The sequence below is a fragment of the Camelus bactrianus genome, chromosome 27, assembly GCF_048773025.1.
Source record: "Camelus bactrianus isolate YW-2024 breed Bactrian camel chromosome 27, ASM4877302v1, whole genome shotgun sequence".
NCBI lineage: Eukaryota > Metazoa > Chordata > Mammalia > Artiodactyla > Camelidae > Camelus > Camelus bactrianus.
In genome coordinates, this window is record NC_133565.1 from 17,306,304 (window position 1) to 17,333,773 (window position 27,470).

At 45.0% G+C, this 27,470-nt stretch overlaps 1 protein-coding gene across 2 annotated transcripts in view; it reads left to right on the plus strand.

Annotated features, from left to right (window-relative positions):
- LOC105075196 (protein FAM169B) overlaps positions 1 to 21,468 on the plus strand; it is a 67,208-nt gene extending 45,740 nt beyond the window's left edge. For both annotated transcript variants that reach the window (XM_074353959.1, XM_074353960.1), the window contains exons 6-9: positions 10,567 to 10,749; positions 13,873 to 14,004; positions 18,477 to 18,571; positions 19,809 to 21,468. In XM_074353959.1, coding sequence (XP_074210060.1) covers positions 10,567 to 10,749; positions 13,873 to 14,004; positions 18,477 to 18,571; positions 19,809 to 20,006 — 608 coding nt within the window. In that variant the 3' untranslated portion in view covers positions 20,007 to 21,468. The remainder of the gene's footprint in view (positions 1 to 10,566; positions 10,750 to 13,872; positions 14,005 to 18,476; positions 18,572 to 19,808) is intronic.
- Positions 21,469 to 27,470: the final 6,002 nt, after the last annotated feature.

Here is a 27,470-nt window from a genome sequence, read left to right on the forward strand (position 1 = left end):
TGTTGCTCCTGGTCGCACTGATACCCCAGACTATCCCCGAGGATCACGCAGAGGCTGGTCCGGCTGCCTCGTTCTCCCCAAGGCAGACCCAGAGCCTCAAAGGGAAAGCAGGCTATTAAGACACTGAATTGAGGCAGATCGGACTAGGTGCTTGGATTTCTGCCTCCTCTTCATTTCTGGCGAATTCCATGAACTTGGTGGAAAGTTCTCTGAAGCTGGTTACTAGGTCTTGCTTTCGCCCATGAACTGATTTTTTAAAGTGGCAATTGACTGTCAGTTACTCAACAATTTAGTTAATCTAAAAAGTATCAAACCTGTAGAAGATGAAATTAATAAAATATTTTTTTCGGGTATATTGCCAACTAAAAATTTCTTTACTGCCTATTTCTGGATTAGTTTATTTTTGGAGAGACACAATATTTACATATACCTTGCTATCGGCAGTGCAGGAGAGTTCCAGCCACTCCATATCCTTGCCAGTACTTGGTGGTGTGAGTATTTTTAATTTTAGCCATTCTGTAAGGTGGGAAGTGGTATCTAATTTTTATTTTAGTTTGCATTTTCCCAATGATATTGATCATGTTTTCAGGTGCTTTTATGATGGTCATATATCTTCTTTGGTGAAGTGTCTGTTCAAATCTTTTTGCCTACTTTTTTAAATTAGGTTGATTGTTTTCTTATTGTTGAACCTTGAGCATTCTTTATATGTTATAGATATCCATTCTTTATCAGATATATATTTTGGAAACATTTTCATTTTGGTTTAATAATTTTTTGCAAAGAGCAGACATTTTAAATTTTGATGAAGTCTAATTTATTAATTTACCAATTTTCATTATCATTCAGTTCAAAATATTTTCCAATTTACTCTGTGATTTTTATGAGTTCTTTAAAAGTAAGTTTTAAATTTCCAGATATTTGTGGGCTATTCTGGATGTTTTATTTTTTGTTGATTTCGAATCTAATTCTGTTGCAGTAAGATAATAGAATCTGTTACATTTTAATATTTTGAAAACTATTGAGGGTTGTTTTATGGTCTAGTATGTGGTTTATCTTGGTAGACAGTCCATATGGACTTGAAAGATTGTGTATATTTTGCAGGTGTTGGGTTTCATGTTTTGGAAATGCCAGTTAGGTTAGGGTGATTGATGGTGTGTTGGCTCTTCTATATTCTCGCTAACATTTTTGTCTAATTCTGTGAATTTCTGAGAGATGTGTGTTGAAGTCTTTACCTATGATTGTGGGTCATCTTTCTTTTTTTAATCTTGTCAGCTTTTACTTTGTATTTTGAAGCTTTGTTATTAGTTACATCAAATATATAATTGCTCTTTTTGCCTGATGTATTGACTGTTTTGTCATTTTGAAGTGTCCCCCACTTGTCTCCAGCAATATTTCTTGATAAGATCCCGATTTTGTCTGTTATTAATATAGCCACTTCATTGTCTTATACTTTGCTGTTTGCATAGAATATATTCTTTCTAACTTTTTACTTTTTGTCTGTTTGTGTCTTTATATTTAAAGCATATATTTTGTTGACAGCATACAACTGGATCTTGGATTTTAAATCTAGTTTTTAAAAATCTCTGTCTTTTGATTGGACTGTTAGTCTATTTACATTTCATTATAGGTATGGTTATACTTTGTCTTCTCTGTTACGATTTGTTTTGTCTTTTCTCTTTTTAAAATTTTTCTCTGTTCCACCTTGTCTTCTTTTGTTTTAAGATTTTTTTTAGTATTCTATTTTAATTTCTGTCTTGGTTTAGCTAGCTCTTTATTTTTGTTCTTGTTCTATCTATTACGTATTCATCTTAAACTTATTAACTTGGAGTTAATATTGAATTACTTAGGGTAAAATATAGAAACCTTAAAATAAATAGTGTATTTTTATGTATCTATTATTTTATTTACAAAGTGGTATTTTATATATTAGACACATTTGGTATAAATCTGTCACTATTGATAAGTTTTAATTAAGTAGTCATATTTTTTAAAAGTATTAAGAAAAGAAAAATATGTAATTTAAAAATATTTACCCACATATTTATCATTAATTTTTTTTTTTTTTTTTTTTTTTTTTTTTTTTTTTTGGTATAGATCCCAGTTGCCATCCAGTGTCATTTCCCTTCAGGCTAAAGTACTTCCTTTAGCAGCTTTTGTAGTGGAGTTGCTGGCAACAGATTCTCTCAGGCTTTGCTTACTGAAAATACCTTTGTTTTATTTCACTTTCAGGTTTGAAGGATTGTTTAGTTGGATAGAGAATAATTAGTGGTAATCTTTTTCCTTCAGCACTTTGAATCTGTTGTTCCAGCACCTTCTGGCTTTCATAGTTTCTGATGAGAAGTCAGCAAGGGAGTTACTGTTGTTCCTCATATGTAATGTATCATTTTCCTATGAAGACTTTCAAGACTTTCTCTTTAGGTTTTTTGCAGTTTCACTGTGATGTGTCTAGGAGTGATTTTATTTTTGTTTGTCTTTTTGAGGGTGTTGTTGAGCTTTCTGAATCTTTAAAGTTTTCTACCAAATCTGGGAACTTTTTGGCCATTATTTCTTCACAACTTTTAGACTATTTTCTTTCTTTTTCAAGTCATATGTATATTGCGGTGCTTCATATTGTCTTACAAGTCTCTGAAGTTTGTTCATTTTTCTTCGGACATTTTTCTCTCTTCTCAGGTTGGATAATTTCTAGTGATCTGTATTCACGTTACCTGCCATCTCTAATCTGTTGTTGAGCATATTTAAAATTTTTAGTTATTGCACTTCGTAGCTGTAGAATTTCTATTATGTGCAATTTCCATTTCTCTGTTGAGATTCTCTGTTTATTCATCAAGCATATATTTCCTTTTATTTAAAAAAGTTATTTTAATTCTTTAAACATATTTGTAAAGCTGTTTGGAGTTCTTTGTCTGCCAAATCCAACATCTAGGCCATTTAAAATCAGTTGTATTAGTGACATCAGCAACATGGCAGAGTGAAAAGCTCCCTTTGTCCCTCCCCTTCAGTGTACAACCAGTAAAGTGTCCACAACTCAGCAAAGGTGCCTCTGCTCGACACACAGGATGCTGGAGAATTCCACACATGTGTACATTTAAAAGTGGGTGGACTGGAACACACAGGGGAGGCAGAACTGAGGGAACAGCAGCCTGGTTCTCTGGTCATGGAAGCTGAGCCCACAGCCCCAGAGAACACATAGCAGCAGGGGAGGCAGTGCACTCGTCTCCAGCCTCCTGCCCGCAGTGGTGCCAGCAGGCACAGGTAACTGGGCAGCAGCGGCAGTGAGGCACCCACAACTCCAGCCTCCTGCTTCCCTGCCCACAGCGGTGGAGCCTGTGAACCTTACAACCCTGGACATGGCAGTGGCATCTGTGCAACTCCTGGTCCCCCTCTCCCTCTCCCTCCCTCATGGCAACAGAGATTATGACTCCAGGGATCCTGGACACCAGGGAAGAGCCCACCATCCCAGTGCAGCAGGCTGCAATGCCAGTAACACTGGCAGCAGGAAGGCACCAGTGACCCTGGAGGCACAGGAATCAGTAATAAGGACACAGGTCCACAACTCTGACAGATGTGGTGGAGGGTAGAAAGTGCCAACTCTCAGACATAGTCAGAGGCAGCTCAGATAAGAAAAGTTAGAAACTAGTGCTAGAGTGCCACCTCCTGGAAAACAAAAGAAAGACCTCAAGTTTCTAATCTGTTGCATTGTTAGAATCAAGCAGAAAGATATTTGCTACTTCAAATGTGCTCACAGAAGAACAACTCATCAAGTATTATGAAGAACCAAAGTAGCATCATGCCATAAAAAGAAAATGACAGTTCTCCAGAAACCGAATTTAAAGTCAGGAATATTGCAGTCTAACAGAATTCAAAATAGCCTCCATGAAGAAGTCCATTGAGCTATAAGAAAACTCAGAATGGCAGTTCAGTGAGCTCAGGAATAAAATTAATGAGGATAAGAAATCCTTTACCAAAGAGAAACTTTAAAAAATAATCAAACAGAAATTCTGGAGCTGAAGAACTCAATAAATGAGATTAGGAATGCATTAGAAAGCCCTGGAAATACATCAGACCATATGGAAGAGGAATTCGTGAGCTCGAAGATAGAAATCTAGCAATGATGCAAGTAGAGGAAGGAAGAGAAATAGGATATAAAAAAGGAAATTCTACGAGCACTGTCCAACTCTTGATGAAGGATGACATTAGGGCCATGGGTATCACTGGAGAAGGGAGCGGAGAGATTATTTAAAGAAATAATAGCTGAGAACTTCTCAAACCTATGGAAGGAACTGGATATATAAGTCTGTGAAGCTAAGAGAACACCTAATTACCTACATGCGAAAAGACTTTCTTCAAGACACATCACATTAAAAGTAAAATTATTAAATGTCATAATGTCAAAAGTCAGTGACAAAGAATTTTAAAGGCAGCCAGGGGAAAAAAGGGCTAATAACCTACAAAGGAACTCCCATTAGACTATCAGAAAATTGCACAGCAGAAACTCTACAGGCCAGGAGGGAGTGGAATGACATTCTTAAGATACTGAAAGATAAAAACTGTCACCCAAGAATACTTCATCCAGCAATACTATCATTCAGATATAAAGGAGAAATAAAGACTTTCCTAGATAAATAAGAACCAAGGGAGTTCATCAACACTAGATGTGCCTTACAAGAGATGTTGAAAGGAGCTCTTCTACCAGAAACAAAAAGGAAAAAGTACATAAAACTTTGAGTAAGGTGATAAATAGACAGAATCAGAAAATTGTAACTCTTTATCAGAATAGGTTTTAAATGCTTTATGATAGCATAAAGATTAAAGGGTACAAAGAGAAGAAAAAAAATTATAGCTACTTCAGTTGGCATCAGACTTACAACATGAAAGGAGATAATTTGAGACAAAAACACAAAAGGCGAAGAGGAAAAGGACAGAAACTTTACAGGTAAATGAAGATAAGATGCTATCAGCAGAAAAAGGACTGGCTTATCTATGAGACATTTTATACAAACCTCATAGTAATCACAAAACATAAATCTAGAGCAGAGACATGAAACAGAAAAACAGAGGAAACTGAGAAAAACATCATAGGAAGCCACCAAACCAAGCTGGCAGACAGAAACACAAAGAAAAAGAAACAACAGCGATGTAGAGAAACCAGAAAACAGAAGATAAAATGGCAACACTAAGTCCTCACTTATCAGTAATCACCCTAAATATAAATGGAGTGAATTCATCAATCAAGAGACACAGGGTGGCTGGATGGATTGAAAAATAAGAACCGGCCATGTGCTCTAGGAGACTCAAAGAGGCTTACCTAAGCTCTAAAGACAAATGTAGGCTGAAAGTGAAGAAATGGAAGATGACCAATCAAATGGCAGCCACAGGAAAGTGGGTGTATCCTTACTCATATCACACAAAATAGACTTAAAGCCAAAAGTAATAATGAGACAAAAATGGACAGTGTATAATAATAAAGGGGACAATTTATCTAGAAGATGTAACAGTGATACATATATATATATATATATATATATATATATATATATATATATATATATATTTATTTATATATTTATTTTATATATTATATATATATATATATAACACAGTCACACCAAAATATATAAAGCAATTATTAATAGACCTAAAAGGAGAACTTGACAGCAACACAACAATAACTTTAACATCCCTCTTACATCAATGGCTAGATTATCCAGACAAAACATCAACAAGGAAACCATAGCCTTAAGTGAAACTTTCGACCAGATGGATTTGGTAGATGTGTATAGAACATTCCTTCCAAATGCAGCAGAATACACATTTTTCTCAAGTGCACATGGAGCTTTCTCGGGGATAGACAACATGTTAGGACACAAAGCAAGTCTCAGTAAATTTAAGAGGTTTGAAGTCATATCGAGCATCTTTTCTGATCACAATGGTATGAAACTCGAAATCAACTACAAAAAGAAATCTGGAAACATCACAGATATGTGGAGACTGAACAGTTATTGGGGCAACAAAGAAATCAAATGCAAAATTTACAAATTACCTGAAGACAAAAAAAAAAAAATGAAAAGATGACATGCCAAAATTTATAGGATGCAGAAAAAGTGGTACTAAGAGGGGAGTTTATAGCAAAACAGTCCTATCTCAAGAAACAAGAAAACTCTCAAATGAAGTCTAAACTTACATCTGCAAGGAGCTAGAAAAAGAAAAAACAAAGCCCAAAGTCAGTAGAAAGAAGGAAATAATAAAGATCGGAGTAGAAATTAAGGAAATAGAGACTAAAAAGACAATAGAAAAAGATCAATGAAACTGAGTGCTGGTTTTTTGAAAAGGTAAACCAAATTGACAACCCATTAGCTACACTCTCAGAAAAAAAAGACAGAAGGCCTCTGATGAATAAAATCAGAAATGAAAGAGGAGAAATAAAAACAGATACCAAGGATTATAATAGAGTATTATGAGCAGCTATATGCCAACAAATTGGACAACCTAGAAGAAATGGACAAATTCTTTCAATTGTACAACTGTCCAAGACTGAATCATGAAGAAATAGGAAATCTGAATAGACTGATCCCTAGTATAAAGATTGAAGCAGTAGTCAAGAAGCTCCCAAAAAACAAAAGTTCAGGACGAGACAACTTCACAGGTGAATTCTACCAAATATTCAAAGAATTAATGCTTGTCCTTCCCAAACTCTTCCAAAAAATGTAACAGAAGGGAGTGCTTTCTAACTCATTTTGTGAGGACAGCATCACCCTGATACAAAAGTTAGACAAAGACAACACACACACACACACACAACTTATAGGCCAATATCTCTGGAACATAGTTGCAAAAATCCTCAACAAAATATTAGCAAATGAAATCCAACAATACATTTAAAGGTTCATACACCATGATGCAGTGGGATGTATTCCAGAGATGCAAGGATGTTTCAATGTATGCAAATCAGTCAGCGTAATACAGCACATTAGCAAAATGAAGGCTAAAAACAATATGATCACCTCAGTAGATGCAGAAAAAGCATTTGACAAGATTCAACACCCACATGATAAAAATTCTCAATAAAGTGACAGAAGAGGGAACATATCTCAACATGATAAAGGCCATATATGATAAACTCACAGCTAATGTCATACTCAGTCATGAAAAACTAAAAGCTGTCCTTCTTCAATCAGGAACAAGACAAGGGTACTGACTCTCACCTCTCTTAACATAGTATTGCAAGTCCTCGCCAGAGTAATTAGGCAAGAAAAAGGAAATAAAAGGCATCCAGATTGGAAAGGAAGATATAAAACTGTCATTATTTTCAGATGACATGATTTTATATATAGAAAACCCTAAAAAGTTCACCAAGAACTATTAGCAATAATAAAAAAAATACAGTAAAGTTGCAAGGTATAAAATCAACATACAAAACTATGTTGTGTTTCTCTGCTAACAGTGAGTTAGCAGAAAGAGAAATTAAGAAAACAATCCCATTTACAATTGTAACAAAAAGAATAAAATACCTTGGAATAGATTTAACAAGGAGGTAAAAGACCTGTGCACTGAAAAACTATAAGACATTGTTGAAAGAAATGGAAGAAGACACAAATAATGGAAAGATATTCTGTGTTCATGAATTGGAAGAATTAACATTGTTAAGATGTTGATATTAGCTAAAGCAACCTACAGATTTAATGCAATCTGTATCAAAATCCAAAGGATATTTTTTCACAGAAGTTAAACAAAAATAACGAGAATTTATATGGAACCACAAAAGACTTCAAGTAGCCAAAGCAATGCTGAGAAAAAAGAATAAAGGAGGAGATACCACACTCCCTGATTTCACACCCTTCTACAAAGCTATAGTTATGAAAACAGCATAGTATTTGCAGAAAAAAATGTACATAGATCAATGGCATGGAATTGGGAATCCAGACATAAACCCACACATTTATGGAATATTAATTTACAACAGAGAGCTAAGAACATACAATGGGGAAAAGATAGACTCTTCAGTGAATGTCCAGTTGGGGAAACTGGACAGCCACATGCGAAAAAATTTAACTAGACCACTATCTCACATCATACACAAAAGTTAACTCGAAATGAATTAAAGACTTGAATGAAAGCCCTGAAACCATCCTAGGAAAAAAGAAAAACAATTTTCTAGGAAAAAAGAAAAACAATTTTCTAGGAAAAACCCTAGAAAAAAACAGGCAGTATGCTCTTTGACATTGATCTTAGCAATATCTTTCTAGATATGTCTCCCCAGGCAAGAGAAACAAAAGCAAAAATAAATTGCGTCAAACTCAAAAGCTTCTGCACAGCAAAGGAGACCATCAACAAAATGAAAAGACAGCCTACCAAATGAGAAGATACTTGCAGATGATACATATAATAAGGGGCTAATATCCAAAATATATAAGGAACTCATATAACTCAACAACAGAAAAACAAACATCTTGATTAAAAAATGGGCAGAGGATCTGAATAGACTTTTTTCTGAAGAAGACATACAGATGGCCAGCAGACACTAGGAAAGATGTTTGACATCACTAATTATCAGGGAAATGCAAGTCAAAACCACAGTGAGATACCCCCTCATGCCTGTTAGAATAGCTCTTATCAAAAAGGAAAGAAAGAACAAGTGTTGGCAAGGATGTGGAGAAGGGGGAGAACAGGGACCCTTCATATGGTCCCGGACACCATTAGTAGGAATGTAAATTGGTATAGTCACTGTGAGAAACAGTATGGCGTTTCCTCAGAAAATTAAGAATAGAGCTGCCAGATGATTCAAGAATCCCACTTCTGGGTATTTATCCAAAGAATGAAAAAGACTAATTCAAAAAGATACACGCACCCCTATGTTCATCACAGCACTGTTCACACTAACCAAGATATGGAAACAACCTAAGGGCCCATCAATGAATGAGTGGATAGAGAAGATCCGGTGTGTATGTATGTCTGTGGATGTTTGTAGACACACATGATGGAATGCTCTTCAGCCATAAAAAGATGAAAACTTACCATTTGTGACAATGTGGATAAACATTGAGGGTCTTATGCCAACTGAAATAAGTCAGATGGACAGACAAGTACGTGGAATATAAAAAACAAGCACAAGGAACCAAAAGAAATGACCATACCTAACAAAAACAAACAGGTAGATACAGAGAACAGAGTAGTGGTTACTAGGGGGAGGACAAAATGTGCAAAGGGGATCAATTATGGTAACAGATAGACTTTAGTTAATAATAATATATTCTTGTGGACTGAATTGTATCTCCTCAAAATTCATGTTGAAACCCAAACCCCCAGTACCTCAGAATGTGACTTTATTGGAGACAGGCCTAAGAGGTGATGAGTTAGCTCTAGTCCTATCTGACTGGCGTCCTTATAAGAAGAGGGTATTTGGACACACAGAAGGTCATCAAGGATGTGCGCACACAGGAAAAACCATGAGAGGACAAGATGTGAAGATGATCATGTACAAACTGATATTTTTACTAACATTTTTACTGCCTTCACAGTTTTGCCTTTTCCAGAATATCATATAATTCTAATTGTATGGTATGTAGCCTTTTTAGATTGGCTTCTTTCAGTTAATCATATGCCGTAAGCTTTCTCCGTATCTTTTCATGGCGTGATAGGTCATTTTTGCTAACAGTTCACTGCAGTAGCGTGTTATCTGCAGTTCTGCCTGGCTGATCAGACTCAGAATCATTTTTCATTTGTTTTGGGAAATTACTCGCCTTCTGAATCTTGGCGGGCACAAATACCACCTCTTCCAATAGGAACTGAATGTACGACATATTTTTTTTCCTTGGATTCCAGCGCACCTTGGGTACAGGCAGTTGGGAAGTGAGGAGGGTGATGTAGTTGGGTCCCTGTGGCATTGATTTTCTGGTTAGGGTGACAACAGAGGTGAATGGCTGCAACCTCAAGTTCCCATTGCAGAAACAGCAACTGTGCTGGTGCTGGTGCGGGTTGCAGTGAAGTTCAGTTCAGGTTGGAAAAGTGGGAAAGGTGCCAACTATTGCCTCTCCTGCTCTCCTGTCACAGGGTCATTGATGTTTCGATGGGAAACAGGACTTAGTCTGTTGGGGGTAAGTGTTCTTTGCCACAATTGGACATGGTGAGCCCTTGTTAAGAGTTACTGGACAAGTCCGTGCCCTGGAGATGTGGGGGCTGCATCTTCCAGCCCACACCCTCTGGTTCAGGGAGAACTTTGATGTTATCCAGATGCTCCTCATTGACCTCAGGGGCCTCTAAACTATGCATGGCGAGGGAGGGGTCTGAGGACCCTGGGTGTGCAGGCGGCCTTGCTCTGCTCAATCACCAGGTTTGCTTTTCATTTGGGGGCCATAGTCTAGTGGCGGTGGGGGCAGCAATTAAGATCACGTGGGCTGACCGTCAGTTGGAGATCTGCAGGTTTGGAAAGATCAGCTGTCTTGTCTTTGGTGGTTTAGTTTCTGAAGCCAACCCTGCTTCCAGGCAGTACGAGGGACCCAGCCCAGAGGGAGGGTCCTGGCCGGTTAGTCACACCCAGGGGACAGTGCGGGTCTCTTGCTTTCCCTGCAGGCAGCCTGTGTGGCGATGGCACGGGTGCGTGCTACCTGCTACCTGTCTTTGACACCGTGTTTGTCAGGAGGAGGTACCGCCGCCAGGGCCTGGGCCTGGCCATGCTGCGGGACTTCTGTGAGACCTTCCGAGAGGACGAGGCCCTGGGCGTCAGCTGGCCAATTTCCCCCGCCATGTATCAAGGTAAGCCTCCTTGTCAGGGAGGAGCCTTCGGGCATCTGGGATGGATAATGGATTCCAGGTGCTTCTGGGGTGGAAGGGCGCTTGGAGCCCCCAGCACCGTGACATGTTTGTGGGTTTTCTCTTCCTTCTGAGAAATCTCCCCTTGCTTCAGCACCAGCGAAACTTTAAGCTTGATCAAAAGGGTTGCACCTTTCCAGCCTGAGAAACAATAAAAAACAAATCAGCACAGTGCCAGAGAGAAGCAGAGTCCAGAGAACTTCTGCAGTGCTGCTGGTTGCTGCTGGGCCCCTGCTGCTTCCCTGAGAGATTACAGTCCATCACTTTGCCCTTCCAGCCAGGAGCCACAGGGGGCCAGGGGCTGAAGGGAAGGAAAGCTCTGAGTGCCCAGGGCCCCAGCCTCCTCTCTAGCTTTTGCTGCAGAAGGCGGCTCCCCATCACCCATTCTCATCTCACCGAGTCCCTGTGTTAGTCAGGGTTCTCCAGGGAAGTGGAACCAGAAGGGTGGATCTGTACATACAGAGAGAAGAGATTTATGGTAAGGAATTGGCTCAGGCAACATGGAGACCTAGAAGTCCCAAGATCTACAATCAACAAGTTGGACCGTCAAAACAGCTAACAGTGTGGTTCCAGTCCAAATGCTCACAGGCTTGAGACCCAAGAAAAGCTAGTGTTTGAGTTCAAGTCCAGAGTCAGGAAAAGACCAATATCCTGGCTTAATCAGTCAGGCAGAAGGAGTTCTCTTGTACTTGTGGGACGGTCAGCCTTTTTGTTCTATAATCCAGGCCTTCAACTGATTAGACGAGGCCCACCCTCATTGGAGGGCAATCTGCTTTACTCAGACTATGGATTCAAATGTCAATCTTATCCAAAAAACACCCTCACGGACACACCCAGAAGAATATTTGACCACATGTCCGGATACACCTGGCCCAAGCAAGTTGACACAGAAAATGAACTATCAGAATCCCCTTCCATGTTTTGGAAGAGAAATCTTAATATGTATTTACCAGAAGCAGTTCAGAAAGCTCTGGTGTTAAATGTCTCACTCCAAGTCAGCAAGCATGGGAGACTGGGGAGCATCTCCCGGGATCCCCTTGTTTCCCAGGAAGCACACCCGCCCCACACTGGGCCCTGCCTCACTTCTTGTCATACAGATGCTTTGGACCCTGACTGTTGAGTTTCCAGTGTCCTTACGGTGTGAGAACAACAGATAGGAGGGAAAGGCTGGGAAAGGCGAGGAAACTTCTGTTCCTCTGAAGTCATAAGTAAAGCAGGCGAAAACATATTTTCCTCAAGTGGGTTTAGTCATTTCTTTGTATTTTCAAACTCTTCATCGCTCACAAAACTTGGAAGATCCTGAATTTCTGCAAAGAGGGCTCGAGGCTTGCTGCACTGATTTGCTCACTTGGAGGTGTTGGAAAGTTCTGGAACCCAGATGCTGGCTCTCTGTCCACACTCACGTGCTTGTCCATCTCTCCCCTCATTCTTACTTCAGCTCTGAGACTTTCATTTGCCCTCAGGCCACCGCTGCAGACACCCTCGCAGGGGCCCGTGTCTCCACCTGGAGAGAAAGGATCTGAAAGTGCTGATTCTGAATCGTGCTCGGGGGTCTGCCCAGCCGAGGGTGCTGGGGCCTTGAGCTCCTACATCACCCTGACTGTGCCTGCGCTCGTGGGCTGGCAGGCAGAGTGTGGACAGAGAAGCAGCCAGAGGCTCAAGGCCAGGGTGGGTGTTGGTTACTCCACCCTTCACTGACCGGCTTTTACAGTCCTGCCTTTTGAATGGACAAGAGGGTCCCCTGCCCAGAGCCTCCCTTTAGCCTCTCTTGAAGCTGCACCTTTCTCCACGGGATGAGGAATTGCAGGCCCAAGAGGATGTTCTAAACCAGTTCAGGCTACCAGGACCCTAGGATTCCTGCCAGTGGGCACTGAGTGGACCCCATCCCTGGATCTGTGCTCCTGAGGGTGGCCCACACCACTAGTTTGTACAGCCCGAGGCCGCAGGGACAGCTGCTGGTGGGATGTGGATGGAACGTGGGCATGGTGTCCATGTTGGTATGTCCTTGCAGTGGGAGGGGGGTGGGAGGAGAGGGGGGTGGGCTGTCAGCTGGAGGCCAGCTCTCTTGGCATCACCACATTCTGCTGCAAAGCTCCAAGGAGTCCAAGAATTCTAAATTTGAAACTGGCTTTCTCTGTTGTTATGAAGTTATATTTGTCAAGACAGGAGAGCAGAACATTCTATCTCGCACCCTGCTAGCTCGGCTTCAGGCTTTCGAGTCCTTAGCATCATGCTCTGTGGGTTTCCGTCTGTGCTCTTGCCCTGGGCCTGATGGAGCACCCCCGGCACCCGCAGGACCTGGAGCCGTTTCCCATCCACTGGACTCGGGGCCCTGCCACGTGGAAGTGCTCACCACGTGAACGTGGCATGAAAGTCTACAAGCCTGATTGAGGGCGCTCTGCAGTCAAGGCGTCTGTGGGGTCTGAGCTGGAAAGTTCCGGGGAAACGGGGGGCTGTGAGGCCCAGAGGGTGGACGGGCAGCACCCGAGGCGTGGGGTGGGGTGAAGTTATGGGCTGAATTGGGCGCCCTTCCCACCAATTCTTCTGTTGAAGCCCTGGTCCCCTGTGTGACTGGGGCCTGTAAGGAGGAAATGAGGTTAGATGAGGTCGGAAGTGGGGGGAGGCCCTGATCCAACAGGGGGGTAGGAGGTGGTCCCTGTAAGGAGAGGAGGTTAGGACACAGACGGGTACAGAAGGAAGATGGTGTGAAGACACAGTAAGCGGGTCCCTCTGCAAGGAGAGGGGTCTCAGGAGGAAGCAAGCCTGAAACACCTTGATCTTGGACTTCCAGCCCCCAGAACCGTGGGACCAGAAATGTCTGCTGTGTAAGGCTCCCAGGGGGTGGGGTTTCGTTGTGGCTGCCGGAGCAGACTAGCTGGGAGGGATGAAAATGGGAGGCAGGTGAGGGTGATAGCAGAGTGGTTTGCGTGCAGCAGGGGCGGGGCTGGGCTGGGCTGGGCTACAGGAAGGACGGAAGTGGCCGTGTGCGGGGACTCAAAGAGGGCCGGCCGGTGTGCACCAGGGCTCGGTGGGCCTCCCTGACTCCTGTGTGCAACTTCCCCTCAGTCTGTAGGAAGTTCCTGGCAGCCCATCCAGAGGAGCGAGGGCGCCTGTGGGAGGTGGAGCCCCCGGGAGCCTGGGGCCAGCGAGGCAGCATCTGGCTGAAGGTTCAACTTCAACAATCAAGACATCCAGACTGTGAGTCGGGGTGGAGACCGTGCCCTTTCGTCTGGTAATTTCTAGCATCAGGAACAGAGGCGCAGATTAACGTCTACAGACGGGGTCGGGCTGGCCAGATGTTCCCTTTGTTGCTGATGCAGGAACAGAGGAGGGCGTGACACTGGGCTGGTACCATCCTGGTTTCCTTCTGCATCCCTTCCTGGGTGAGCTGCACCTTCCTTGCTCTTGCTCAAATAGATCTCCCCAAATTTAACCAAACCAGAAACTCCCTGGGACTAAGTGTTCCCCATTTACAATCAGAAAGAATCATTGAAACATGTGAGAGGATTAACTGCTTCTAACAGAAGCCCTGTGGAAAACGTGGTTTCCAGCAGGCAATGTGTGCATCTGGGAACAATTCTGAGACTCACAGGATTTCCTGGCAGAGCAGCCCCTGTCCCCTCTCCCTGCGGGAGGGCTCACTCAGGCGCGAGGCAGTGGCTCATGTTTGGCGTCTGCACGTGCCCGCCTTGTCCCTCTGGTCCTGTGTGATGGCAGCATGCGGGTGAGCTGCTGGTTGTTGGGCAGCCCTCGTTACACACGCGCTGTCTTCAGCAAGTTTGCGGTGAGCTTTCGATGCACAGTGTCTGTGCCCAGGTTGGGGGTTCTGGGGCAGGGACGGGAATACCTTTCAGTAGCCAGAGGGGCACGCAGACTGGCAGACTCACTCGTCTCTGGGTGTCCAGGCTGCCTTCTGACAGTGCTCCTTCCACCTCTCCCGAGTGTGGGAGGGAAGGACCCCTCAGGGGACGTGCGGGAGGGGGCAGGGCTGCAGGAGGGGTGTTGGGGGGGTGGTGAGGGAGAGAGGGAGGGGCTCCCTGTTCAGGTTCCCCGGCCACAGCGAAAGTGGAGCTTTCCTTTCTCCTGGCACCCGTGCTCTGGTCCGTGTCTCCTGCCACTTCTGAGACTGCAGGTGGCTCATTAGGGGATGGATGGGCAGGCCGAGGGGCCTCGCTCCCTCTTCTCGTGGGTGACTGGCTCCTGGGAGGTGGTGACAGAGAAGACTGCCTTGGAGTTTATTGATGATAATAGTGGCAGGCTTGGCTTCTTGGTGCCTTTCAGCTGGAAGGCCTAATGGATCTTTACAGATATTAATGGGGTGACCGGGCACCTGGGAAGTGTGACGCTGTGACTGCCACCCTAATGAGGCAGTTAAGGGACTTGCCCTGTGGCGTTGAGAGTTAAAAATGAAGGGGAACCAGCCCGGGAGTCTGGCCCTCAGCTGACCGGCCGGCTGGGCGGGTTTATCCACGGGTTTCACAGATGAGCTGGTGGCCGCCACATGGCCCGGCCTCTGTGGCTGGGACACTGGGTTCCTCGGCTGGGATGGAAAAAACCCCCAAACGGCTCACCTATCAGAATGTGGAAATCATCTGGAAATCGCACGGGCCAGAGGGCGTTTGCAGGGGAGGACGTTTTTGCATAATTGGGGAGATGGCTTCCTTCCGAGCAGAATTCCACTGGGGGTTATTTCAAGAGCGGAGAGTTGGTGTGGTCTGATCGGAGGAAATGAGCTGCAAGTCAGATGCCAGACCTGTCACTTTAACTCATTCTGAGGTGCACCAACTCTCTTTCAAACAGCAAATGAGGGGACTTTCGCAGAGAAGGTTCCAGAAGCACGCTGGAGTCCCTTGGAGAAAGAAGAGCCATCATTATAATTAGGGGTATAATTAGATTACTAAAACTCTCTCTCTTTTTTTTTTTTTTAAATTCTAAGCTATGGTCCTTGCACTCCCTGTATAAATCACCACTGGTTCCCAGTTTCACCCACGCCTCCTGCCTCCCTCAGGGCCAGCAGTCAGGATGCTAATTCACTCGGAGAGGTTTTCAGCCAGCCAGCTCCAGCTTGTAACAATTCTGTCAGTTAGTGCTGACATCTCAGGTTTTTTCCAGGTTGGCGAGTGGGGGCTGCAAATATAATCACAGATTAGCCCAGATGCTCTGCAGTTTCTCAGTTTTTAGTCTGTTTCTCTCCTCGTGGATGTCAGCAAATGTTAGCCTGTTGGATTTTCCCACCGGTCACCAAACAGTGCAGATTCTGAAATCTTCTCTTCCCTGGAAATCTTATATTAATTTAATTGTTTTTAAATTCATACTTAAAAATTTTTTTTTTTGGATAGGATAATTAGGTTTATTTATTTATTTTAAATGGAGGTCCTGAGGATTGAACCCAGGACCTCACACATGCTAGGCATACATTTTACCGCTCAGCTATTCCCACCTCCCTGCTCCAATTTTTGTTTTTAATTAGTCAGTTATTCTTAGAGTTGCTTTCTTGAGTTGTTCTGCTTTTTCAGGTTCTATCTTTTGCCCCTTCCCTTCTTAGAATTGGAGGTTTCCTACAATTTCTTGGGCCATAGGAATAGAACCCTAAGCAAGAAGCCCAGTGGGGCCAGGCACTTTTTGCATTCTAAGTAAGGCGTAGACATTTGACCACATTCCACAACGTTCCAGCGAGACATTAACTCCTGCTCCTTTCAAATGTTTTAAAATCTATTTTTGAAGCAGTGTCATTTGTGGACTAGGGCTTTTAGAGTTTGCACAATCCTGACTGTTGATAACATCTGTGGCTTATAAAGGCACTGACAATATTACAGGGTTACTCAGACCTTTTGAGAGAAGGAGTCTGTGGGAAATTTTTTTCTTCCTACATTCAGTTACGTTTGAAGCCTTTGAAACTTGACCAATAGGATCATAATTGTATCTGATGTGACTTTCCCATTAGCCCGCACATGTCCAAGGTTCTTTACTGGAGGAGATGAAATTAAATACGTCAATAGTCAGAATAGTTTTTTTTTTTTCTTCCAAAAATGTTGCTGGAGGCAGGAGATAATTGTACACAGCTTTAAAAATTATTATTTTTTTCATCTTTAGGTTATATTTTTGTTTTCTTTCCAGGTAAATTCTTAATCGATTCATTTGTAATCCATGGGAAAAATACTTTTATTTACATTTAATTTTTAAAGCTAGAGAGGATGCACATAAAGAGATGTGAAATATTTGAATGGGGGTGGGGAGTTATTTTTTCCAAAAGCCTGATGCTTAGCAGACTGCAGCGGTAATTTGTCTCAGCTTGGAGAGTTAGACATTCACAGCGTAGTAGCAAGACCAAGTTTATGGTGGTGGAAAGTGCTGAGAACAGAACCCCCACACTGGTTGGGTTTTGGGGCTAATGCTGCTGTTTGTAAGGTTGTGTGGCTCCCTCTAGTGGCCACTGTCATCTTCTGCAGCCCTGGATGGTAACTCTAGGTGTCTACCTTAGACCTACCTGCGTGGTTGCTTCTTAGATTCTCGTACTTGTAAGTCCAAATTAGTGCATTCATTAAAAAAAAAAAATTGAACTTTCATTAGCTGGGAATAAAATGCAAGTGGACATTTGATAGATATTAGCATGCTTTTGTTTGTAACACATAAAAACATAGTTTTACCCATTAGGAAAGGAGGAAAATTGATAATGGATGATCTGTTTCATTCTCTCTTTCAGTCATTCACCATTTGCTCATTCATTCTCTCATTCATCCATTGTTTTTCATCCATTCATCATGTATTCAGCTACTCATTTATGCAATTGTTTATTCTCTCAGTCATTCATCACTTGTTAATGCATTTATTCAATTGATTACTGTTAACAGAGCATTTCTTAGCATTGGGCACTGACTGGGTAGCTGGGACAGGGTAGTGAATAAGGCTGGCTGAGTGAGTCTCTGAACTCATTTATGAGCTTATGTTTTTGTGAAGGAAAGTACACAGGTAACCACTGTGGTATTATATAAATCTTTATGTATCAGAGAGGACTTAAGAGGGCTGGCATTTTTAAATGCTTATGATTAAATTTTGCCAAACCAAAGTTTGCTAATTTATAAAGTCAGAGGATAAGCTTTAAACACTTATTTATGCAGGTAACAAGGAATACATTTATTCTTTATTTGAAAAATGTGTTTCATTTGTATTTTCAGCCCCAATGGCTAGCTGACTATTTTTTCCCTAGGGGATCTGAACCCCTCCCCACACCTCCACGTATGAATTTTGGGGTGTGGGGAGGCGCACAGTAGGGTAAGAAAGTCATCCTCTTCCAAGCTGGTACTGATTTGGTAGGAGGTGGAGGGAGGCTGACTTAACATGTGTGAGTAAAAATTCCAGTGAGCAAAGAGGAGGGTCTAGGAATAGTATGGAAATCTGAATCCATTCAATGCCTGAATAACTGGAAGACCAAAACCCCAGCTCAGAGATGGTTAGCAGAATCACTGTGTCATGTCTTCCGATACCTGGCAGGCTTTCCTGTCCTCAGAGGGCACGTAGCAGGTGTCAGGATAAAGGTCAAGAGGATGGAACTGGGTCATGAGGACACGTGCTTTGGGAAGGGGCCCCAGTGTGTTATTCATCTTTTGATTGTCCGCTCCCTTGGAAGCCACCCCGTTTGCTCATCCCTCTCTCTTGCTTGGGGAGGGCAGCTCACCCAGGGAGTTCCAAGGAGGATGTGAACGGTCACGGGCGGACTTCCCAAGACGACGGACCCAGCCAGTCCGACAACAGAGAAGGCAGCAAGGTACGGTGATGAACGTGTCATTCTAGGAACAGTCCTCATGTTGTGCTAGTGCAGCTTCTCAAACACCTCTGCTGTGGGTCCTCTGTGGCCGCGGGCCCTCGAATTACGCTCAGCATCTCGGAGCTGCAGTGGGAGGAGGGGCCGTCGCAATTAGACTTTTCACGGTCCTCTTCTCTGAGCTTGATAAAACTCTAACAGAGCCAAAACTAAACAGGGAACACATGGGGGATCAGCCGTAACTTTGCCTTGTTAAGGAAATATTGAAAAATCTGAACTTCAAATTCTGCAATGGGCCAGCGTCTTTCGAGTGGAACAAATGTGTGGACAAATTGGTCTTTCCGCTCCCGCCCCTGAAGCCCAGATGCTGGAAGATGGAATAGGGCATTAGATTGTCCTGTGGTTCAGCCCAGTGGGAGAGCAGACCCCTCGGGCCAGGGTGGCTACTGAGCATTTCTTGGTGGCCTGTTGTCATTCAGTATTTTACCATGTTTTGAAGCGATGTGATTCCACAAGCGTTTTCTTGGGGCCAAGCCAGACACTTGCCCACACAAGGCCACTGTGATGACATCCATTCTCTGGCGTGGAAGGGTCTTTGTGCTTGAACCCCTAAGGAGCTGATAATGATATTAAACTCCCAAACTTAACAATTGCACTTTGTGGGGAATGCTGCTTATCTTGGAGAGCTGATGGTCCTGGGGTTGAAAACCCAACGTCAAAGGCATGACCTATCCCAGTAAGTGTGGGATTGTCTTAGAGAGGCTGCCTGGTGTCTGACATCAGTCCCAGCCATCGGCAGAGGAGGGCTTTTGTGTTCCTTGGGTCTCAGATGGGCTGACTTATGACCCTACCAGGCCACTGAGCCAAGAGTGTGTGTTTTGCCTCTTGCAAACCCCTGACTCTCCTTTAAACCTTGGGGGCCATTAGAGGAAGCAGGTGGTGTCCAGGGTGACCTGATGCCCATGGGCGTGTGTCTGGGGCAGGCTGCACTTCCAGCCTGAGCGCCAACTTTTAAAGCCCTGCCTCCTGGCCGTGTTCTTCCCAGACCAACCTGGGCTGGGCCCCCAGTTCCCGCCAGTGATTGTGTTCCCATCAGTCGACCTGGATTCGGAGCGTCTTATGTACAAAACATGGTTTTTGAACACGGCTCACCTGCTCTGCATCTGAGCTCGCAGTGCAGGGCCCGGCCGGCCCTTCCAGCCTTAATTGAAAGGCTCGGTCGATTCTTTTCTCATTTCAGGAGAGGATCAGTGGCGAAGAACTGGAGAAGGATGACCAAGATTGCACAGGGAAAGGAGCTGCGGGGCCGCTCAGGAGAGCCTGCCGGCCTGAGCTGCCGGGACAGAAGCCAGGAGGAGGGCCGCCGACGCCGAGCTGCCGGGGGGGTCCTGGCGGAAGCGCACACCGCCCAGGCCCCGACTCCCAGGGGCGCATCTGATCTGAGTCTGTGCAGAGGCCCTGGGGGGTTGGACGTGCGTTTGAGAGCTGCTGTCCCCGCTCGCGTCCCCTGGGAGCTGGGAGGAGCACAGGGCCGCACAGTCCCCGCCCACCTCGGGGTGGATGCCCGGGCGCAGGGGGAGGAAGTCCGAGAAAGCCCTCGTTTCTTAAGCCCAAAGTGCCGTGCAGGTGCGAGTAATTTCCTCCCGAGTTCAGGTTCCAGAAGCCCATCCGTTAACCCCGGTGTGCTTTCTGTTACTCAGGATGAATGTGTAGAGGCTGCCCTGGGACCACAGGACCCAGCCACTTTCTTTAGCCCGAGGAAGCCCCCTCCCTGCAGAACTTGGCTTCGGGGTGCCCACTGCGGGCCTGCTGGACCCGAGACCCCGGGCGCCTGGGGGCTTCTAAGCAGATGCATTTCTGGAGAAGCTTCAGCTGTGTCGGTAGCCCCCTGAGGGCCGGGCGGGGCTGCCCGGTGCACAGCTCCGCCTCCTGCTGGCTGCGCCTAGCAGGTGTCCTGGGTCAGCTCCAGGGGACAGCCGGGGTCGCCGCAGCTCCTGACTCAGAGGGGAAGCTGCCGGCCGAGGGGACTTTGGGCTGATGGTCCTTCTGGAGTGGACAGGCCTGAGCTCCTAAAGGTGACCGTGAAGGTGACAGCCTGGCCTGCACGTGACAGGGTTCACCCACCCACTTCTTCATATTTGCACAGTCCTGCTCGGGACACATGCTCTGTGGAGACTGGGGTTCCCAAGCTGCGCCAAGGATGCTGCCCCACGGACTGGCTGTGGCCGTACAGTGGGACCTCGGTCACTTATTTACTCATCCATGTGTCCATCCATCCATCCATTCATCTATCCACTCACCCATCCATCTCCTTGTTCCTCCCTCTCCACTCATCTCCCCATCCATCTGTCCATCCATTTCTCTCTCTCCCTGCCTCCATTTCTCCACTCATCTTCTCATCCACCCATTTACCTGTCCACCCACCTGTCTGTCCATCCGTCCATCGGTTCACATCTATCCATGCATCTGTCCACTCATCCATCCGTCCATCCATCCATCCAACCATCCATCCTGTTGTACAACAGACATTCAGTGTGTCAGGCACAGAGGATGTGCAGATAAGTGAGGCGTGGTCCCCTGGACTCAAGGAAACCATTCTCTGGCAGGGTCTCTCCTGGAGTCCTTCGCCGCAGTTGTCTCTCTGACACTTGTTAGAGACACGGTTGAGAGCTCCCTACGGAGTCGTCGTGAAGTCCCCCAGTGCAAGTCGGCTCTCTGGGAAGGAGGCACAGACCGTACAGATGGATTCAGGTCTGCCGTGTGTGATGTCAGACGTCACCCTTCCCAAGGGGTGTAGACGTTTGCTGTGAACATTTCACCGTTGAGATGAATCATTGGTGCTTAGGGGTTTGATGAAGTTACTGTTCAATAAAAGAATCCTCCCAAGGAAGAAAAACTCATGTGTTGATACAGTTCATTTAAGGATGCACTAACAAAGTGCCTGGCATTTGGAGGGAAATGCCCTGGAGCTCAGAGCAGCCTCTCCCGGGCAGCGGTCAGTCCCGTAGGTCTGAGGCCAAGCGCAGGGTCCCTTCCACGTGGCAGGCGCGCACGGGAGTGTCGGCAAGGCCGTGTGCATGCGTGTGCGTGTTGTCTTATCATATCGCCTTTGTTTAATTTATTATTCAGTTCCTCTGTGTTCTTGCCTGGCATTATTTAACAGCTCTATTGCAATATAATTTATAATCCATAAAGTTTATTTCACTTAAGGTATATAATTCCATGGTTTCTAGTATGTTTAAAGGGTTGTACAACCACCAGCACAGTCAGTACCTCAGAAAGAAACCTGTACTTTCCTGTTCGCAGTCTCTGCCCCCGACCCTGCCCCAAGCCCCCGGGCAGGCACTAGTCTCCTTTCTCTGTGTAGACATGTCACACAAGTGGAATCACACAAGATTTTCTTCTCTCACCGAGATGTTTTTAAATTTCATCCAAATCATATCATGTATCAGTGCTTCATTCCTTTTTAAGCTGAAGAGTATTCCATTGTACAGAGATACCACTTAAAAAAAATCCATTGTTGACTTCTGGGTTGATCTCACTTACAGGCAATTATCAATAATGCTGCTCTGAACACATGCATATAAGTTTTTATGTGGACACATGCCTTCAGTCCTGTTGCTTCTATACCCAGGAGTGGAATTTCTGGTCTTCTGGTATCTTTTTTTTTAATGTTTTGAGGAATTATTTTTCAAAGTGATACACCATTTTGCATTCCCTCCAGCAGTGAGTGAGGGTTCCAGTTTCTCCCCGTCCCAGCCAGCACTCCTTGCTTTTTTATCTTTGAGGTCACGGCCACCGCCCTAGTGCTTGAAAACCAGCATCTCGTGGTGGTTTTCTTGTGCACTTCCCGGACGACAAGTGGCGTGGAGCATCCTTCCGTGTGCTTGTCGGCTCTTTTTATGCCTTCTTTGGAGAAATGTCTATTCAGATCCTTTACCCATTTCTCAACTGGGTTGTCTTTTTATTGTTGAGTCATAGTAGTTCTTTATATATTCTGGATACAAGTCTATCATCACGGACATCATTTGCAAACATTTTCTCCCATTCTGTGGGCTGTCTTCACTTTCTTGGTGGTGTCATTTGATGTGCAGCATTTTGAATTTTGATGACGTCCAGTGTATCTGTTTTCCCTTTGGTTGCTGTGCTTTTGCTGCTGCAGTAATAATGATTGTGTTTTTATTTATTTTATTGAAGTATAGTTGATTTACAATGTTGTGTTAGTTTCTGATATACAGCATAGTGATTCAGTTATATATATATATTCTCAATCAGAATCTTTTCCATTATAGGTTATTATAAGATATTGAATATAGTTCTCCGTGCTGTACAGGAGGACCCTGTTGTTTATCTATTTTGTATACAGTAGTTTGTATCTGCTAATCACAAACCCCTAATATATCCCCCCTACCTTCCCCCTTTGGTAACCATAAGTTTGTTTTCTATGTCTGTGAGTCTGTTTCTGTTTTGTAAACAAGTTCATTTGTGTCCCTTTTTTAGGTTCCAGGTATAAGTGATACCATATGGTATTTGCCTTTCTCTGACTTACTTTACTCAGCATGAGCATCTCTAGGTCTGTCTATGTTGCTGCAGGAGTAATGGTTATGTTTTATAAATGCATGCCCAAGTTATTTGACTCTCTAATGAGTCTAGAAAAATCCACAGAGGAGTCATTACTGTGAAGAAATCTGTCCCTGGGTTCCAGGCCCTGGGGGCTGCTCCACACCAAGCTCACACAAGATCCAGAAATTCCTCTGCCGGGTATATACCCAAGAGCACTGAAGGCATGTGCCCATGTAATGACACGTACGCAAACATTCATAGCAGCGTGGTTGATAATCACCAAACAGTGAAATCAGTCCAAAGTCCCTCGGCAGGTGAATGGATAGATAAAATACGGTGTCTCCATACAGTGGAGCAGTCTTCAGCTCTAAGAAGGAATGATGTCCTGACACGTGCCATGACATGGATGAACCTTAAAAACACGTGCAGTGAAGGAAGCCAGGTGCGAGGTAGGCAGAGGACGTTGGGGACCTGTCGTCGTGCAGAAGCTTGCCTGGTGGGTCAGGGTCTGGAGTGGTGGTGGACGCTCACTGCTGTGCCCTGGACCTTGGACAGATTTTCCTCATCATGTCAGGCTACCTGAACATCAGGTATTTTGTTACAGAAAGTCTTTGAGAACAGGCCCTTCAGGATGAGGGATGAATGAACCTAGCGGGTTGGCTACTTGCAGAAACCTTAGGGAGCCAACAAATTAGGAGAACGTTTCTAAAATCCCCCTTTTCTTGGAGGAGCATTATAAGATTTCTGGTTTTGATTAATTCTCTTTCTAAGGGTAGAATGGTCAGCACCTGAGAAGTTTTGCACTTCAGTGTTTGGGTTTCCACGTCGAGAAGCCATGAAATTTCATGGCCACCTTCCTCGCCTGCCGTTGCCAGTGTCCTTCAACACATGCTCGGGAGAGGGCGCTGCAGAGCCCAGCGGCACGCGCTTCGCCGGCCCCAAAGCACAGCGCCTAACTGGACATCAGGGAGCTGGGCTCTCGGTCATTTCCAGCATCGAATGAGACACAGTCAAAGTCATTTCATCTCCCGTCAGAGAAATCCTGTAAATGCCACAGTGATGGCAAGGCTCGTGTTTTCTTCTTGAATTCTTAATTTTTATTGAAGTGTAGTTGATTTTCAATGTTAGTTTCATGTGTACAGCAAAGCGATTATTATACGTACACACACATACATATATATATATTTTCAGATTCTTTTCCATCACAGCTCATTATAAGAAATTGAATGTAGCTCCCTGTGCTATACAGGAGGTCCTTGTTGTTTATCTATTTTACATATAGTAATGGGCATCTATTTTTTTAACTTTTTTTTTTATTGAGTTACAGTCATTTTACAATGTTGTGTCAAATTCCATTGTAGAGCACAATTTTTCAGTTATACATGAACATACATATATTCATTGTCACATTTTTTTCACTGTGAGCTACCGCAAGATCTTGTATATATTTCCCTGTGCTATATACAGTGTAATCTTGTTTATCTATTCTGCATATGCCTATCAGTATCTACAAATTTTGAACTCCCAGTCTGTCCCTTCCCACCCCCCTCCCCCTTGGCAACCACAAGTTTGTATTCTATGTCTATGAGTCTGTTTCTGTTTTGTATTTATGTTCTTTTTTTGTTTTTTTTTTTTTTTTTAGATTCCACATATGAGCGATCTCATATGGTATTTTTCTTTCTCTTTCTGGCTTACTTCAATTAGAATGACATTCTCCAGGAGCATCCATGTTGCTGCAAATGGTGTTACGTTGTCGGCTTTTATGGCTGAATAGTATTCCATTGTATAAATATACCACAACTTCTTTATGCAATTATCTGTTGATGGACATTTAGGCTGTTTCCATGTCTGTTAATCCCAAACTCCTGATCTATCCCTCCCCGACTTCCCCCCACCCCCATAACTACAGTTTGTTTTTCATGTCTATGAGTCTATTTCTGGTTTGTAAATAATTTTTTCTCTTTTTAAGATTCCACATATAAGCAACATGATACAAGAGTCCTTCTCTGACTGACTGGCTTCACTTTGTACCTGCTGGCTCTGTTTCATGGAGTTGGCTTATCTGACTGAGCCCTCCTTCCTGCCAAACAGAAGCCACCTTCAGGCTTTCTAGCAGGCCACTTCTCCACCCAGTGTGCGGGTGGGCTGCAGAACTGGTGAGCTTCCTGGGCCTGACTGCCCACGGCTCGCAGCGCCCACTGGGGACGCTGTACGGGGCGGGGACTGAGCAGGTGCTCCTCTGGTCCTTGAGTGCTCAGGTTCTGTTCAGATTCTGGGAGGGCGTGTCCCGGGGTGGATTGTGGGAGAATCCTCCGGGTGCAGCACGAGTTGAAGGATGGGCTCGGTGGATCATCATTCCTTCCCTCCTCTCCACTCGCACGTAGCGCAGGTGCTTTGACTTGGGGAATGTCTGCCGGGTTCTCTAGTGACCAAGAGAAGCAGGTCGAATCCACATGATCTAATATATAATATATAACAAAGTATATGTACTGTATTTGTAAAGTAACTATGAAAACCTATATTCATTAAATCCACATAAGCTACATAAGAAAATGTTATAAGGATTTTCTTCTGTGCCTCTTTCTTTTTCTGGGATCAAGTCTACGCTCTGGCGCTTGCATGGTGCAGGAAGGGGCCTCGGTGAGGAGGGGTCAGGAGGGGGCACGTGCTCTTGGCCTGGGTCTGTCCTGCCCACACTTGCACCAGCTTACACGTCTGATTGTCCTGTCAGGGTCTTTGCCAGCCATGTGGGCAACAAGGCTGCAGGGGTGCCTTGTGCCCCGTCTCCTGCCCCCGCCCGGCTGCTATCCACTGATACCTTCCCCCGGTCCCCACCAGGAGACGATGCTGCAGCCTGTGGGCATTGTCTCTCCACCTGAGTCCTCGATACTCCTGGCCACACAGGGAATCATTTGCTTCCCACGGGGGTTCCTGTGGGGCGGGCCCTGACATCCCCATATACCTGTCTCCTGTGGTCTGGAGAGTGGGGGGCTTTTTGGGGCCTTCCCTTGTCTGGAAACTCCAGGCTGGGATGGGGTACACCCCCATCTCCTGTGGAGCTCCCCCAGTCTATTCAAGAGTTTCCTCCCTTCCTGTCTCTGCCCAAATGAATCTGATTTTTTAGAACTTAAAGCCCATTAACGGGACTTTTTTTTCAGTTTTCTTCATACATGCCCTGTATCCTCATAGAGCCAGACTCAGGTCTCACCTCCCGAGTCAGGGACGACCGACTGTCAGCTCCTGGCAGAGTCGTGGTCCCCACGCTGCTCTGATGTCCCATCCCTCAGGCCAGGCAGGCTCCCTGGCTGACGTTCCAGGTCCTCGTGTCTCCTGTGGGATGTGCGCTGTAGACGGCTGTGCAGCCACTGTTTCTCACCGGACCTGACGCACAGCTGGAGGTCCCACTGTTGGACATGTTTTCCTTTGGGGGTGGATGGGGAACCAGGACTTGTGTCCAGGACTGGAAAGCGCGTGGGGCTGGCTCCAGCCTGGCCCCTCACTCCCGTGGGGTCTAGAACGGCCACTGCCTTCTTGGGTACCACAGGTCCTCACGGTAAAATGAAAGGGGTGAGTCAGGGTCTGTGAACAGGCAGCTCGAGGGTCCAGATCAGTTTACAGATGAGACTTGTTTGGGCCACACAAGGTTTTGGGACATGGATGCTGCTGTCCTCACATCCCTTTCAGTGAAAGCACGTCCCCACCACCCACTGGCCGTGCAGCTCATTTGTGCGCTCAGACCCGCTGGAACCAATCACGTTGGCACTCCTGGTGCAGGCTGAGCAATGCCCCCCAAAATGTCCGTGCAGACTCCCCAGCATCTTGGCTCTGTGGCCTCAGGCGGTAAAAGGGGCTTTGCAGATGTAATTAGACATCTCGAAATGGCAAGATTATCCTGGGTTATGCAGGTGGGTCCAGTGTGATCACATGGTCCTTAAACAGCTTAAACAGGGAGGGAGATTTGACTACAAAAGACAGATGCAGTGTGAGAAAGACTCCACCAATCACTGCAGGGTTTTAATGTGGAGGGAGGAGCCGTGAGTCCAGGGATGCAGGCGGCTCCTAGAATCTGGAAAAAGCTAGGAAACAGATTCTCCCCAAGAGCCTGAAGGAGGAAGGAGGAACCCAGCCCTGCTGACCCCTTGCTTTAGCCCCACTAAGACCCATTTGGACTGCTGACCTCCAGGACTTAGGATAATAAATCCATGCAGTTTTAGGACATTAAATGTGCAGTTATTTTTAACAGCCGCTGTAGGATCCTAGGATGCCCCAGTCAGTGGTTCTCAGCTGGTGCTGACTTGCGTCCCAGGGGACATCTGGCCGTGTCTGGAGGTGTTTCTGG